Source organism: Python bivittatus, unplaced genomic scaffold, assembly GCF_059951505.1.
Source record: "Python bivittatus isolate LINGU-HERP-01145 unplaced genomic scaffold, Pbiv_v1 ctg000610_np1212, whole genome shotgun sequence".
In the NCBI taxonomy this organism is placed as follows: Eukaryota; Metazoa; Chordata; class Lepidosauria; order Squamata; family Pythonidae; genus Python; species Python bivittatus.
In genome coordinates this window covers 57,043,653-57,060,485 of record NW_028277088.1, presented here as the reverse complement: position 1 = coordinate 57,060,485, position 16,833 = coordinate 57,043,653, and the positions used below count along the sequence as shown (strand labels likewise).

The window sequence follows — 16,833 nt, the reverse complement described above, 5'->3', positions numbered from 1 at the left end:
GGGAAATCCTGCCAAAAATCACATCAAGGAAGCAGCAGTGATGACTTGCCAACTGTGTACTATGTTTGTCTTCTTACCAGTGTGCTAATAACGTTTGTTGAAAATGAAAGGTGGTCTCCTTGTAGGAAGAGAAAGTAAAAGGGCTGGAGATCAGACTTTTTCTCTAAGTCTCAGGAAGTATGGGATTACTGCATATAAAACTCTCCATGAAGATCTCCAGAAGTTGTCCAGGACCAGAGGAGACAGGAGAAGACCCCAAGGAGGAAGAAGTTACCCAATGGGAGTAAACAATACTTAAAGACATGTGGCAAGAAAGAGCATAAGAACCAAAATAATGTTCTTGCTGCTGAGCTGGCCAACCAATCTGAAGTTTTAGACATAGACATTGAGATAGTTCTATCATCTCAGTTTTTCTGCAACAGTCAAAAAGACTCATGTCCACAGGGTTTGGCAAAACCAAAGCTCCCCACTGAAGGATGGTGGTGGTGGGAGAATCATTGCTGCAAGTGTCAGAAGCAGCTGTGGGTAGATTAGACAAGCTATCATGGAATCACCAGTGTAAGGGACTAAGGGATGGGCAGAATCTCACAAGGAAGAGAAACTTGTTTGGCAAGAGCTTTGTGCACCTAATCAGAAGAGTATAGACTCAAGCAGAGCAATATTTAGCATTAATAAATGTATGCACATGGTAATCAATGAGGCATGACATAGGAAATACTCAGAAATCTTAAATATATGGGCGTAGGCTAGCCAATAACAGCATACATTCCCCAGTTTGTATACTAATATAAAAGTATGGATAATAAACTGAAATCTCTAAGATCATAGGTTTGGAAGGGACCTTGAAGATCTTCTAGTCCAACCCCCTGCCCAGAGCAGAATTCCTCAGACTATCCTCAGACTTTGAGAAACTCCAGGAATGGAGAACCCATGACTCCAGGAGGCAGGCTGCTTAATAGTTCTCAAAGCCAGGGAATTCTTCTTAATTTTCATCTGGGATCCCTCTCTGTAAAGTTTCCACCCACTGTTTCTTATCCTACCCTCAGGCACTATAGAGAATAAATCCACACTCTCTTTCCTTTGACAACCCTTCAAGTATTGGAAGACTGCTATCCTGTCTCTCCTTAGCCTTCTCTTCCTTAGGCTAAACTTATTGAATTCTTGTGCAGTAACTATTCTTCACTGGATTTAGCTTCCAAGCCGCTCACTATCTTTGTTGCTTTTCTCTACACTGTTTCCAGTCCCTCAGCATTTTTCTCCTGCTGTGGCAACCAAAACTGGACACAGTATTTCAGATGAAGTCTGACCAGTGCAGCATAGCACAGAAATATCACTTCCAAAGATCTCGATGTTCTAGCTCTGTTAATGCAGCCCAAGATTGCATTGGCTCTTTTGTTTCTTCATTCCTTCTTCACCTTTTCTCAATTAGGTTTGAAAATGTGTGATTAGGGCATTGGTAATTGAACTAACTTACCTGCCTGGTAGTGAACAAGAGCAAATTTGCCAACTGTCTTAGTTATGCTTGCATAGGTCTGCATCAATAGACTCTTCCTCCACCAATAGTTTGCAAACTCTGCCAACAATAGGGTCATCTTATTGCTTCCCCACCACTGCCACTAATGTGCAAAATGCCACTTTTTAAAATTTTGAGTGGGTGTGAATGACAGATTCCTGGGCCAGACATTTATGTTTAAATAGTTGGGATCAGGGCTCATGTTTTTTTCCCCCTTTTCCACTGTTAATGAGTTGGTACTCCAGATTCATCAGAGTCATTCTAGTAGAAACCTACTTGGCTTGACAAACTTGGTTCTCAGTTCTACTTCATCTCTCCTAGTCCATATGTTAGAAACTTCCAATGGTTCCAGTTGTATTTGCAGTACAGAACAGAGTTCTCCATTCAGATCTGTTTTCCCTTCATCTGACTGCCTTATGTTTTAGCCATATAGCATTCAGTAGCAGAGGTTCCTTGAGTAAGGAAGGCTGTCAGAAGTTCTTCTTGTGAACAATTCCATCATTCTACTTGGGCAATATTTTGAACTTTTCTTTCTGACCACGAAGTTATCCTGTCACAGTCTTCTTTTTAAAAATGTGTGGTTCTTCATTTTCCTTCATGACAAAAGACTTGCCTTGATAAGCATTATGTACTTGATAGAGTACATCTGTTTTTCATCCTGTGAAGGAGGAAAAATTGATTTGCTCACACTTGTCGGCAATGACATTTACTTAAATGCTCTGTGCCTGCTTTGTTTTTCATTCTTACTCAGCTTTAGCTATTTGTACTCTTTATTTATTGACTTTGAATGTAATGTTTTCAGTAGGAATTGTTCCAGCTCTAACGATCTGGCAGCTCTAAAAGCAAATCCAATTTTCCATTTTTTTTTAAATATATCAATAAGATTGTACTTCTAATGCAAAATCTATACTCAGGATAGGAAGCTACAATCTGGACAGAACATGGTAAAACAAACTGATTTCAGGCAAAGGAGTGCGACAAGCCTGTATTGAATTGGAAGAAGGTGAGCATGGTTTTTAAAATGGAGGAAGAAACAAAAGTAACCTGTGCTATGCTAATGACACTACTTTGATAGCTGAAAATGAAAATTATGTGCAAGCTCTGGTAATAAAAGTCAAGGGGCACAGTGGAAAAAATGGAACTGTGTTGCAGACCAAACCAAAACAACACTGCTGTATCATCTGTCATCTGTCAGCATATGGGCTGCTGCTTTTTGTACCAGTTGACTCTTTAAGGATGGTCCCATGTAGAGTGTGATGCAGTAGTTCAACTTCAAAGAAATGAGGGCATGAGTGACTGTTGCTAAGGCCCTCAGTTTTAGGAAGGGCCACAATTCAGGTATCAGTTGAAGCTGATGAAAGTCACCCTGCCTATGGTCTCTACTCCTGTTCTAATGGGAGCTATGAGTCGAAGAGATCTCCCAAGTTGAGGACCTGTTCTTTCAAAGGGAGTTTAACCCCATTAGGGGTTCATGTAGAAGCCACCAGAGAACCAGTGTTTTTCTAGACGAATGGGCACAACCCTGCTAAGAGATGCGTCTTTAGGTGGGGAGAGGTGGAGGTAGAAGCATCATGTTGCAGTAGTCCTGTCACTTGAGATTCCAGCAGTACTAGAGCCAGCGACCCTACTCTGGTTTTAGCAGACACAGCAACTTCACAGTAACCCTTATCCACACCCATTGACAGTAACTGAGATTCAGAAGTTCAGTCACTAATTCCTAGGCAGATGTTTTTAATGAAGATCCAGGATCAGAAAGCTGAACTTTGCAAATCTGAGAAGCTAGCCAAAAAGCCTGTGAGTGCTAACAGGAGAGCAGATTCTGCAGCTACTGTTTGATCAGTTTCAACTCTGCACTGGCTAAAGGCTCAATGGGGCTTATTTATTGCATTCCCTCCCTCTGGACAATGCTGAGAAGATCTTTTCTAAAACTTAATTTGTGTCTGAATTACCTGCTTTGCTGTGTTCTGGACTCTGGATTTTAACCCACTTTATCTCTTGCTTCTCCTTTGTCTGTCACCTGATTGACAGTATCAATCTGTATCTTGCCTATTGGACCACAAGTCTATCCTCAAAAGGTACTGTGAAAGGATTTTTTCAAAGACTGCTTTACCTTAGGTTGCTGTGATAGAACCTGAATTGCTTCTCTCCACCCTGTGACAGATTTATAGCATCTTAATTTACTCCCTGGCAGCCAGCTGTGCTGGCACAAAAAAGATTCTGTCTTTCTGACATTCAGTTTCAGCTTGCTTCATCCCATTAGCTCTGTAGAGCTCCAAACACCGGGTTAGAAAGTCCACTGCATCTCCTACCTGGCCCAAGGTGGATGTATGTATGTATGTATGTATGTATATATATATATAATATTGATGGTATCTCATCCTGAACCTATAGGTGACCTCTCTCAGCAATTTCATATGGATGTTAAATAACATGGGAGAGAGCAGCCATGTACTTGAATATTCCTTCCCCACTAAAATCTATTGGAATTGCCCACTTAGGAAAGAACTGAACCACTATAGAGCAGTGCCACCAAGTCTTAGTACTCATATGCAGTGCGGAAGGATGCCATGGCTACTTGTATTAAATGCAACCGAGAGATCTAGAAGGGCAGGGAAATCTGTACTCCTGCCATCCATGAACTGATGGAGGATATATAGAAAAGCGACCAAGCTGTTCCATATCTATCCTGAACCCTGACTTCATAGGGTCAAAGAACCCTCCACAATTGCTGCCCAACCCCTTGTAACAAAATTTTCTCTAAAAGAAGACAGTTAAGACCAGACAGTAGTTATCTAACATGGTTGGATTGAGAGATGGCCTCTTCAAACAGATATGCATCATCTTTTCGAGCATGCAGTCATCACTCTCTCAAAGAACCACTGGATTCAAGTTACCTCCTGAATCTATCCATTCATTGCCTACAGATGTGGCCAAGCCAGCAGGTGGCCAAGTTCATGTTGCAGAGAACCCTGCATTTGTCAGCTCTTTTCCTTTGTTCCTCTCCACTAGTTTTAAAATTTCATGTCTGAAAAGTTTTTGGTCACTGCAGACATAATTAATTGGTGTGATATCCTTGCTATGATGGATACATAAATTCACAGAGGTGAGTGTCAACCGTCAATGCATAACCCTAATCCTAACTCATTTGGCAGGAAAAACAGTACGAGGCAGCCAAAATAAGTGGATGTAATTGATTGGTGTGCGAAACTCACTGGTGAGGAAAAATTTTTTGGCAGGTAAAAAAAGAGCCGATTTATCAAGCACTTACCTGAGGAAAACTCTCAAATTTTATATGACATGGATAAGAGAGTAAGAGCTGATGCATTATTTGGCTGGTCCTTGTTTCATTCAGTTCTGTTCAAATGCACCTTCCCTACCACCAGCAGGTATAGCTTGCCAGTCATCTGTATGTGAGATGTGTGGAGACTATAACAAAGAACAGGTTGCCTGCCTGCAATTCTGGTTCTTTGAATGACCATTTGTGCATTCATGTGTCTCATCCACCCATCATCCCTTTGTACAAGAAGCATGGCTGTATTTCTGGGACTCTGATTGGGCTGCCTTCTCCAGAATAAAATAGAAACTGAAGAAAGTTCTAAGCCAGCCAGTAGGTCAGAGAGCAACCTAATTTGCCCAGATGCTATACCGCCACTACTACTTTCTCACCTCCAGGACTGACAGAGTCATTTATGGTTATGTGGCCACCTCACTAGGAAGGTAGTAACAAAGCATATGTTTGTTTGTTTGTTTATAGGGTTGAAGTATGGGGTTATTTAAAGTGAGTGAAAGAAAGTGCAAAATTAAGCCACTGATTTCAATAACATCATCTCTAGAGATTGCAAAGGCAGAGTTTTTGGATTGCATGTGGCCCATAAGCCATAAAGGATTCACTCCTGCTCTTGGTGATGCCAAGCAAAGCATAAGCTTTCAAGAACAAATGTTTGGGGAGAAAGCAAGTCTGAGTTCCTGTGTAACAAAATGAATGTTACATTGTGGTTTTGGGTTTTAATTATTTCTAAAATTAATAAAATATGGCAAGCCTTTAAAAGAGATATAGGAACTTTTAGTTTGTGTAGAGTTTAAATTTCCCATTCTAGCACTATTTACAGAATATCCATGAGGCTAGATATTATATAACATAATTTTTAGATTTTGGTTGTAATCAGCTATTTTATAAATATTCTTCCATATCTTTGGATTATGAACAGCATAATATAAAGGGAACATTTTTTTTCTCATCTAAATGGAAACAGTGTGATTTTGCTTGTACCTCTTTTTGAAATATTATTTTAGGATTAGAAAGATCACTTTTAGCTGAACCTTCCCACCAAAATGGTTAAGTAAAAAAAAGTCCCCCTTTATCTTCTTGTTGCAGCTTTCTTGTTACATTAACCCTTTTCCTTATATGTAATCTACCAAAATCTTGACTCTGTGTGTTTGTGTGTACACACACATTTTATTAAAGATTTTAATTACAGTAATAAAAACTAATACAAACTAAACTCAGTTGTAATGTTTGAAATTTTTGTGTGAAGTATTTATATGAAACTGAACCATTATCCAACTAAACTTTGCTCTCCATTTGTATCTTCAGGTTCTCAAGAGGATGGGATATTGAATGGAAAAAGCAAGAGGCTAAATCTTGAACCATATGACAGTGATATCTCAACACAGCCATTACGCACAAAGGGCAGATGGACAAAATCTGATGCCCCTGGCCATTCTTTAAGTCCTGCCTCTGGAGTAAAAACCAAAGAGGTAAGGGGAAAAAATTGACTAAAAACAGATTTGCATGCTTGCTATTTTTTTAAAGTACTGATATTAAGAAGGAAGCAAAAAATTATTTTAGATTTTAAAAGTGATCTGACACGGTAACTCTGTAAGTGACCAGCCATAATAATCTGGTATTCTGATTCTGGACCTGCCACAATGGGAATGAGGTTGCATATCCAATTAAAAGTAAAGAAGTGTGAATATCTGGCATAATACTGTATACAAGGCTGTCTCTTTGCAAAGTTATTTTCTCTGGACTTGAGCATATTTGTTTGTAACTGCAGACACTTTTCAAAAGGCCAGTTATATGTATTAGTTGTTTTCTTGTGCTGACAGAATTCTTTTTGCCGTGTTCTTTGGCAACCACCTGGCTCCTTGCATTGCTAACTTATTTTTCAATTATTAAAAAATGAAATGGGAATCTAGTTATTGCAAATTAAAGGTGCAAGCCACCAACATCATTTTTATTTTCAAGTAGACTTCTGACTACTTCATTGACTATGCAAAAGCCTTTGATTGTGTGGATCACAACAAACTGTGGCAAGTTCTTAAAGAGATGGGAGTACCAGACCACCTTACCTGTCTCCTGAGAAAGGACAGGAAGGCCTGGCGCAATATGGTTCATGGGGTCACGAAGAGTCGGACACGACGTAATGGCTAAACAACAACAACAAGACTTCTGAGTTCTAAATGTGCCTCCCAGGCATTCTCAGAAGCTAAAAATGGTAAATGGCTGGAGCTAGCACTTTGTTTGAAAATGTGCAGACCAACCCAGCCTAGAAGAATAAAGGTAAATTTGAAGGTAAGGAGCTGAGCTGAATAAAGCATTCAAAAGAGACACTTCATGAAGCATGTTGGTTTGAATGAAGCACCCCCTTGTCCATAGCATTAAAGCAGGAACATTCTCCAGAAAGCTTGCACTGTTGCTTCAAAGATTTTGCTAGGTTTCTTTGCATACAAATGCTTGCACAGATATTTTGCTGACAGTCTTAGCAATAGTGTTAGGTATGTATGTGTGCTTGTGCAAAGACAGTTAGGGCAAACCTTTAAGCACACACACACACACACACCCCATCTGAACTTTGCAGTGAACATGTTTGCTTTGATATTTCAAGGAGGGGTGCTCTGTTTGTACCAATGCAGTTTGTAAAGCACCCTTTATACTGCTTTGCACAGACCTACTTGGAAGCATTCCAAGAGTCCAGAGAGGGTGCTGGGGACCATCTGTACCCAATTCAATCCAAGAAATGTTTTATGACTGGCCACACTGACATTTCTCAGAGCGCTCTCAACATGCTTTCAAACTTCCAAATGTGCCTCAAAGCCCCAGGTTTGCTGATGAAATTATGTCAGTTCTTTCTTTCACATGAAGAAGGCATTTTTGTGAAATAAAGAAGAATCAAAGAACAAACATTCTGATGTCTGCCTGGTTGTGATATCTATCCAAAGGATTTTAATAGATTGAATATTGGGCCTGCCCAACAAAATGCTGTTCAGCAGGGAGAAATGTATGGTTCTGCATGGATAGGTAAAATCAGGTATATAGATATAAGATAGGTGGTACCTGGCTTGGAATTAGTACTTGTGAGAAGGATCTCCTGTCCTGATAGACCCCAAATTAGCCTAAAGAATAGAAGACTAAGGGGAGACAGAATAATAAGTCTTCCAGTATCTGAAGAGATATCACAGAGAAGACGGTATGGATTTTTATTAATGCCTGAACCTAGGACAAGAACGAGTTCGTGGAAACTTGAGAGAGAGAGATCCAAGCTCAAAATAAAGGGGAATTTCCTGACCATGACAGCTATTAAGCAGAGGAACAGCCTGTCTCCTGTAGCCATGGGTGTTCCACCACTGGAGGCTTTCAAGCAAAGGTTGGGCAGCCATTTGTCTGGGACAGTCTGAGGATTCTTGCACTAAGCAGGGATTGGACTAGAAGATCTCTAAGGTCTCTTCAACCATTCTATGATTCTGTGATTGATCTTCTCCACATTATACATGTGGCATAGTATACATACATTGCTTTCATAAATCTGTTCATTTGAAAAACTGGAGTCCTTGGTGCTCTCTGAGCTTGGTTGTTTAGTTGGGTAATGAAATGTCTGCAAGCAAACAACCAAGCTCAGAGAGCACCAAGGACTCCACAGTTCAACCCTGAGCTACAGATATTCTCTTCTATTGGATTTGAAAAACTGTGTGGAAGTCTATCGCCTTGGAAGTCCTTCAGTATTGTCAGGTGTTTTGAGACTCAATTTGTTTATGGAACTGGAAAGAGAGAAAAAGGACAAATTCTCTATTGCCTTACTTTGGAAATATTTAAGGTCAACATTTATAGGCTTTTGTGAAAATTCTTACAAGTTGGAACCCACTCTACCCTTATCTGTCTTTAGGAAAATATAAAGTTGGCATTTAGACTAATCCTTGTTTGCCCATGTTAATGAACCCATTTTTGCATTAAAGATAAGGATATTTCCATCTTCAAAACTGGCAGAAGTGACTGGAATAAATAGAACTGTCTAGGAAGCTCATATATGATTATGAAAAATGGTTTTCCACCCCATATTCCTGTTTTATATTCCAGATGGGTGTTGTAAGCTACCTGGAAGATGCAGATGAAGGAGATGGAAGCATCTTCTCACCAAGCAAAAATGTGAATGAAACAATCCCACTTACTCCAGCATTTCCTGTATCACCAGAGACTCCTTATGGTATGTGGAAAGGATGTTTTGGAATGATAGCTTCCTTCCTTATTCCTTTAATGAAAATGTATAATAAAAGGCTTGTTTTATTTTCTCATTAAATAGTGAAAACTCCCTTGCAATACCAGCAACTGAGTCCGACTGATCATGAGAGCTATATCCCATCAGAAAATTACAGAACTGATCTTGGTAAGAAATTCAGCTGAACTTTTCAATAATTAATTTGAAGTCTGTGTAAAATACATTTACCAATTTAATTTTTACCATTAGTATCTTTTGAAGGTACTGTGTTTTAAGCTGACTGCAAATTTTACATTGGGGAGAGGGTGAATATAACTTTGTCCAAACCTCTGCATCTGTTAAGGCATAATCTATCACGATGAAGAGAATTATTCATATTGATTGACTAGGTCTTTCATGGAAAGGAGCTGCAGCTTCTTAAACTGTTTGCATTTAAGTAGTAGGTAAAACAAGACTGATAAGATGCAGCCTGCAAGAGGCAAGGCAGTGTTGCAAAGTGGCCAGGAATATAGTATGAAGTGCCCTGATGAGTCCAGGATTTCCTGTAAAAATGCTAAATCTATTTTTAAACCTACACTAGTTGTTGGGGTTTTTTTTCCTTGCCTCAAATGCCTTCAAACTATGCCATCAATTTTCAGGAATTTTGTTGGAAGAGCTCTGAAATGTACAAAAATAAATTGGGGGTATGTGTAGCCAATGAGGCTTTCAGGTCATATGTGCTCTAGACTCTCAGACACATTGCAAGTTAATAATAGTCAAATGAAGGTTTTGAAGACTGTTAGAGGCCTTGTTTAAATCAGAAGTTGTTGTTTTGTCCTTAACTCAGCTAAAATTATTATCTGTGTATACTCTGCTCTACTTCAGAGTATATATGTTTCTGATATTGGTCTGTACAAAATAATTTCACTTTAGGTATCTTGTCTCTTGCACAGACTATGAATTTTGAAGCTTTTAAAGAACAAGGGTTGTTTAGAAACGTTTTGCTATTATTTTTAGGAAACCTGCATATCCAATTGTTTAGTTGCTTGAGCAGCGTCATACTAAGCATAGTATGCTTAAAGCATAAAAGCATTCAGTTGTATAGTTTCTTTCTTTAAAACATTACCTTCTCTGTATTAAAATATGTTCAGGACTACAAGAGGCTTTTGATGTATGTGTGTGCATGCACCCCCCCCCCTCAAGTTTTTATTATATAAAATATTTGAGAAATTAGATTAAACGTCAGTAGGCATTATCCTTATCCCTTCCTGGATACAATAGAAGTTCAGTATATTTATGCAGCTGGAAAGAGAAACATAATCTTTCAGAAACAGGTAACAGAGAACTAGACCTGTCCATAGTAAATAAGGAATATGTGCTGTAGTCCATGACCTGTTGCCCTTCAGATATTTTGAATGACCATGCTGGCTTAGACTTTTGAGAACTGAAGCCCCAAACAGTTGGAGTAGAGTACTTTTCCTTATCCCAATCCTTTGGTTGATATTGCCAAGTTGGCTTTCTGTAAACCTTGGTTTACCTAACAGGCAGTAGGCACAATTTCCAGGGGTACATTATTGGGCATGTTGATAATTGTTTGATTTGTTTCTGTTGGTATTTTTCCCTTTTCCTCATTGACAAAAACATGTTTGTCATTGCTATGCTCTATACATGTTCAGTCAAGCCAGAAGTTTTGTATTTCTGCATACCAAAAATAAGCTGTCACATAATAAAGAGGAATATAGAAAATTATGCAACCAGGATATTTCTCTAAGACTTACTTCACAGACCCTTATTTATTTTTAATTTTAGCATACAATTTTAACTTTAGATTAATCAGTTACTGTTCAGTATGAAGAAGATGTAGTTATTAAATTTTGCCACCTGTATGTGCCACCTTTAATAGAGCTCCTATTTTATTTGTTAATTAAAATGTTTATATCCTCTGTTATCATGAGAATATAAAGCACTTAGGGAGCCTGGCAATCTAAATGTATATTGCATCTCTTTAAGTATCATATGACAAATGTTCACTGTTGGAGGGCAGAATCTGCCACCAAGTTGCTGTCCTCTCTCTCCTTCTCCCTGTTCATGTATTCTACTTGAAGGAATGTATGAAAGACATTACTCCCAATGTGATGAGCTAGTATCACATGGACTGCGTGCTTCAAGAAGTTCCTAGTTCAGTTCTCAGTCATGAACATACTTGATGGCTTTATGCCAGTTTTGTGTCCCCTCTCTTTATGACCAATATAGAAATAATAACACTGCTTTTAAAAATGACTGAGGAAGTTAAATGCTCTGTTTATCTGTTCTCTGCACTTGCTATACTATATAGTCTGTGGTTTCTGTTGCTATCTTCTCCCAATTTTTGAAGGACAGGTGATAGTGGAGATGTTTGAACTGCATGCTTTAAAATTGGTTGTTTCTTGGACAAAAGGAGATACAGCTGTAGGATTTGCAAAGGAAAGGGACTTGGAAAGGAAAGGGAATTAGACAACTTCATACCACATTTCCTGTTTTCTCCAGACTTCATAAGATCCATGATCCAACTGCTACTATTTAATGCCACACTTTGTTTCTTTTCCACCATTCCCATCAGTTACAGGTAGTCCTCATTTAACGACCACTCATTCAGCGACCATTTGAAATTATGACAGTGTTAAATGAGTGGTACTTATGATCAGTCTCAAAGTTCCAGTTGTCCCAGCACCCTCATGGTCATGTGATTGTGATCTGGGTGCTTGGCAACCAGCTTGCACTTAAGACGGTTGCAGCATCCCACAGTCACATGATCACCATTTGCACCCTTCCCTGTCAGCTTCCCACAAGCAAAGTCAATGGGGAAGTCAGCAGGGAAGGTCACAAGTTACTCTGGTAAGTCGCTTGCACCTCCTCTACTTGGCAGCAGCCACCCCCAGCCTGGCCGCGCTTCCACTGCACCTTGTGAGCCCCTTGTGCACCCTCCCATGCCCAGCAACAACCACCCTTGGCCTGGCCATGCTCACACACCTTGTGGGCCAGTTGCGCATCCTCCCATGCCCAGCAACAGTGTCCCCTGGCCCTGCCACACTCATGCCTTACCTGCCTGCTGGCCTGCTTGCAAGGCACCCAGCACCCACTTAACAACCCAGAGAGTGCAGAGAGTGCTGTTGCTAAGCGATGTGGTTACGTGACGCCCTGCATTATGGCTGCATCGCTTAGTGATGGAAATTCTGGTCCCAATTACCATCATTAACCGAGGACTACCTGTACTTAAATCAGAGATGCACAACTCTTTTTAGGCTAAGAGCCATATTTCTTTAAATATGTGCCAAAAGCTGCACTCCAAGAAGTAGGCAGGTCAAATAAATGTTTTTAAGGGCCACTTTTGAGAGACTTTAGGAGAAAATGTCTGGATCTTTTCCCTAAGGAATGTATTTTCTTTTGTGAAGGGTGGGGATTCTTATTGTTCCTAAGGGTCAAATTGTAATTTAAGAAAGAATTCAAGGGCTATATGCCAACTGAGGGCAGATGAATTTAAAACTAAAATACATTTTCTGATGTAAGTGACGAATTCAGCTGATAGTCATCATCCTATGCATATCTACTCAAAAATCGACATTAGTAGGTGGAATCCCATTAAATATAAGCCCAAATAAATAAATAAATAAATAGTTGCAGATCTAACTCTTGTGCAGATTTACTGAGAGATAAACAAGTGGATAATCTGAAAAATATTTCTGCCTGCACCTTCACTAAGAATTAGTTAATGGATCTATTGTAGATCCCACTCCTATTTATTTATGAGTGTAGAGAAGCTAACCCTCTAGAACATGCTTCCCAAACCTGGGTAAATTACCCAAAATTGGGTAAAAGTGGTTTTTCTTTGGGTAATGACACATGAGCCCATTACGTATCACAACAGGGACATTTAAATTGACTTAAAGATTGCTATATGTACTAGAATATATTTGAAAACCTCCCAGAGTATTCGTATTACAACAAAAATTGATGAAATTACCAATGGTAATTTGTTGAAATGACATAAAGATCATTCAATGATATTGTTTTTATAATACAGGTATGACCTTTTTTTTTTTTTTTTGATAATGAAGGAAAAAGCTTGGGAAGCACTGCTCTAGAGAATGCATTCTAGAGAAATTATTATTCTGACTATAATTGTTGCATCTTCTGCAATGCAACAACCCAGTATTTGGGTTCTTTGTATAGTGCCTCTGGTCCTAGCAGAATCACTTTGTGGAAAACTAAAATTGCTTTACTTGACTGTACTTCCATCATCATGTAGTTTGTTATTCAGATTTCCTGTTCTGGTATGGTTCCTCAAAGGTCTGGAAGAGGGCGATAAGTTAAATGTTAATCTAGAAGTGATCATTTGAAAGAACTCAGAGAATCAAGGTGTTCAGCCTATCTTAGAAGAGATATATTCTCCTTGAAAATTCTTTGTCTCAGTGGTAGCCAGGAAGAGTTTAGAGCATGGAGACCTAATGTGCCATCAGGATAGGCTTCTGGATATGTAAACTCTTCTCTGGCTGGGATTTGTATTAGTTTCATTGTCATTAACTGATTCTTATGGGCCCTGAAAATTTTTATTTCTTAAAAGGATTTGTATGGTGCCTGATTCACTAGGCAGCTTACAGTATTAAACATTATAATTTGACTATTTTTGAATGGTACTTTCAACATTTTACCTGCTTTTTAATGTCATTCGTATTGTTTTGTATGTACTTTGTGTTACTTATAACTATTTTGGGCACTTTACTTCCTCAGTGTCTTCCTGACTAAACTAGTGGAGATGATACCAGCGATGACATTGGAGAATCCCAAGTATGTTTGAGGATTTCAGTATCCATACTGAGATTTCTTTATATCCCACATATTTTTTTTAGAAAGTAAAGGCTTTGACCGCCAAACGCTGTAAGAATAATATTTAAGATCATCATCAGTCCAAAAAAAGATATCACACTGGATAATATTTATGATATCGAATTCATATATTACACATCTATGTATGTATGTACGGACAGTGAAGGCACCTGCTGTCAACAAGATATTTTTGCAACATTTAATGTGTATGTTATGAGCAATCTAGTCGTAAAGCAATTGATTTCATTTGGTAAAGCAGGTCGTCCTTGTTGAAAAATATGGGGTTTCAACCAAGCCTGTCTCACACGAGCACAAAGGGAGGGGCGCCTCCGCTGCAGCCTAGCTTTGCTCCTTTGTGTGGGCGGGGCTTGGATCCCGCCTTTCTTCTTGTTTCCTTCATTTTTCCTCTCTTCTCCTCGTGGCTCTCCACGAGGTAGGAATGAATCTTCTCTCCTCCTCAGGGTTTTGTATTAACATTTCAGAACCCCAACAGTCCTTATGAACAATGAGTACTGTCCATTGGATGAGGACAGTAAATTTCAGAAATATACTACAGTGGAAACTCAGTAGTTGGCAATAAGACAGTAGCTGTTTTTCCATTGGAGGGTTCTTGTGTAGTTCTGAAAGAACAAGAGTGCTCTGTGTAAGTCCACTCTGAGATGTATAAAGACACAGTTGTCTTGAGCCTCAACCAGCAAATTGAAGTCCCTTTGAGCTACGTTACATAAGTTTAACATTCTGCACCAAGTGAGTTGCCAGAGATTTGAACTATCTCACACAAATGTCTGCGCTGTGACATTCTCTACCCAGAATCATTGGGTTTGGAGAGAACCTTCAGAGGTCAGCATAGCACATTTCCTGTTATAAAGAAAGGATTCATTAAACCAAAACTGTGGACAAAGACAGGTTTATTCAGATTAGTTTTAAAACTGCAACAAATGGGATTCTTTATGCCCTGCCTAGGTACATATTTGAGAAAACACCTTCCCTTGGCTACGGACAGCTTCAGATCACTATGATACTGAAGGGTTATTTAGGTCTTAGCCTCTTTCTGGCTAAGAACAGGGTTTTGCAGATATTTATTAGTGAACTTATTGAAGTAAAATAAAATACATTTTTCAACTTGCCTTTCTCCAGTTTGAAAGGGCTTAAGAAGATTGTTTTTCCCCCACAGAAAAAAAATAAAGCGAAGTATTTCTCTTGGCACCACCTTGTTCTTTTCCAGCTTACTTGCTGCTGGAGCTGATACACCAGTGAAGCACAACCAAAGTACCAGAGGAGACAGGCCAGTCATCATTTACACCATTTCCTGGCAAATACTACACACAAGCCATGAAGCAACTTCTTTCTTTTTTCCTAATGTCCTGTCCACACTTTCAAACAGCAACAGAGGCACACCAACAGAGGTATCGTGCTCTCATGCTCAGCATCCCCATTAGTACAGTAGGTGGTTCTACAGATAGTTAGGCACTAAGCCACAAAGAACTTAACAGATGAAAATCAGCACACTGAGCTGCACTCAGAACACTGCTGGGAGCCAGTACAGTGCCAGTAATCCTGGGGTTATATACACTAGCAGCTATGGCTTACCAGTTGTCGGATTTTGTATTCTGTGGGAATTGCAGCTTCCTGGTAGTCTTCACAAGCAGATCCATAGAAAGCATATTGCAGTAGTAGTTTTGGGAAATGATGAGGACGTGGGTAACCATTTCCAGGGCATTGTGCTCCAGGAAGGGCCACAACTGGCATATCTGATTACATCTTCCTGGCCAGTTCTGTGGAATATTTTTAAAGGTTTGGGGAACTTTACAGTTTTAAGTTTCAACTATTTGCATGTCTGTATGTGTATACAGATTGTATTTTGCACACTTGTCAAGAAATGTACAGGACTTCTCTGCTTTTCATTAAAGGCAAGCCTGCAAAAAGCTGCTGCTGCTTTAAGAGTAATCTTAATTAAAGGTATTAGTGGATTCCCTAAAACAGGCATCTTTTTTCAGGTTCAGGCAGAAGCCTGAAAAAAAATTGACCTCGTTTAATGAATAACAGAGAGGTACTGTGCTCATGTGAGATCCCAGGCACTTCTGTACAGTTTTTGAAGTGTGTCAGATTTTTTATATGTATAAATAATGTGGGTGTGTTCAAAACATCAAGAAGCATTTCAGACAAGCTTCTTCCACATTGTTCAAGAACAGTGCAATCAATCACATTTATTATAATCACCAATAAAACACAAATATTAACTTTTTTTAAAAAAGTATCATTTTCCATATTTTTCAGCTGCTCCAAAGTAAATATAAAAATGTCAATAATTTACCATTCACATAAGCTATGATTAGCTGGGTTGAATGTATTGCAACTTGTGTGTGTGTGTGTGAGAGAGAGAGACAGAGAGAGAGAGAGAGAGAGAGAGAGGGTTCCTAAGTTTGTGCAAAAGTCAGTTACTGATTCATTGATATTCAATTACATTCCCATGGGAATAGCTGTATGTGTTTCTGTCTGCATTCACCCTAATACAAAAGATATTAATTACTGTTAATAGAAAAAAGGAGTGGGACCAGTCTTCATTCTGTTACTTTTCCTTTCAAGTATTTGTTCTCCATAATAACTTGAATTTTTTGGAGAAAAGTTATATTACTCTCAGTATTTTTAATCTGTTCCATGATCGATCTATCTATCTATCTATCTATCTATCTATCTATCTATCTATCTATCTATCTATCTATCTATCTATCTATCTATCTATCTTGAAAATAAGTCAAAAATAATATTTTTAGTAACTATAAGTTTTTCAGGAATACACTTTCTCTTAGCTTTCTGGCATATTTTTGTTCAAACGTTTGTAGTGGTCTTTCTTGTTTTGGAAGGGTTAAGTTAGTGGGTCCCTAAAGTATATTCCTGCTGAGTAATTTAGAATCTGAACAAGATAAACATTTGCTACAAAGCAAAGGATGTGTATCTGCTGTTCAGCTTGTTACCAGCTGAATT

General features: G+C 38.9%; 1 protein-coding gene across 6 annotated transcripts in view; it reads left to right on the top strand.

Annotated features, from left to right (window-relative positions):
* TNS3 (tensin 3) overlaps positions 1-16,833 on the top strand; it is a 253,382-nt gene that overhangs the window by 185,176 nt on the left and 51,373 nt on the right. For all 6 annotated transcript variants that reach the window (XM_088150078.1, XM_088150077.1, XM_088150079.1 and 3 more), the window contains 3 exons: positions 6,108-6,271; positions 8,868-8,994; positions 9,091-9,174. In XM_088150078.1, the coding sequence (XP_088006204.1) occupies positions 6,108-6,271; positions 8,868-8,994; positions 9,091-9,174 (375 nt within the window). The remainder of the gene's footprint in view (positions 1-6,107; positions 6,272-8,867; positions 8,995-9,090; positions 9,175-16,833) is intronic.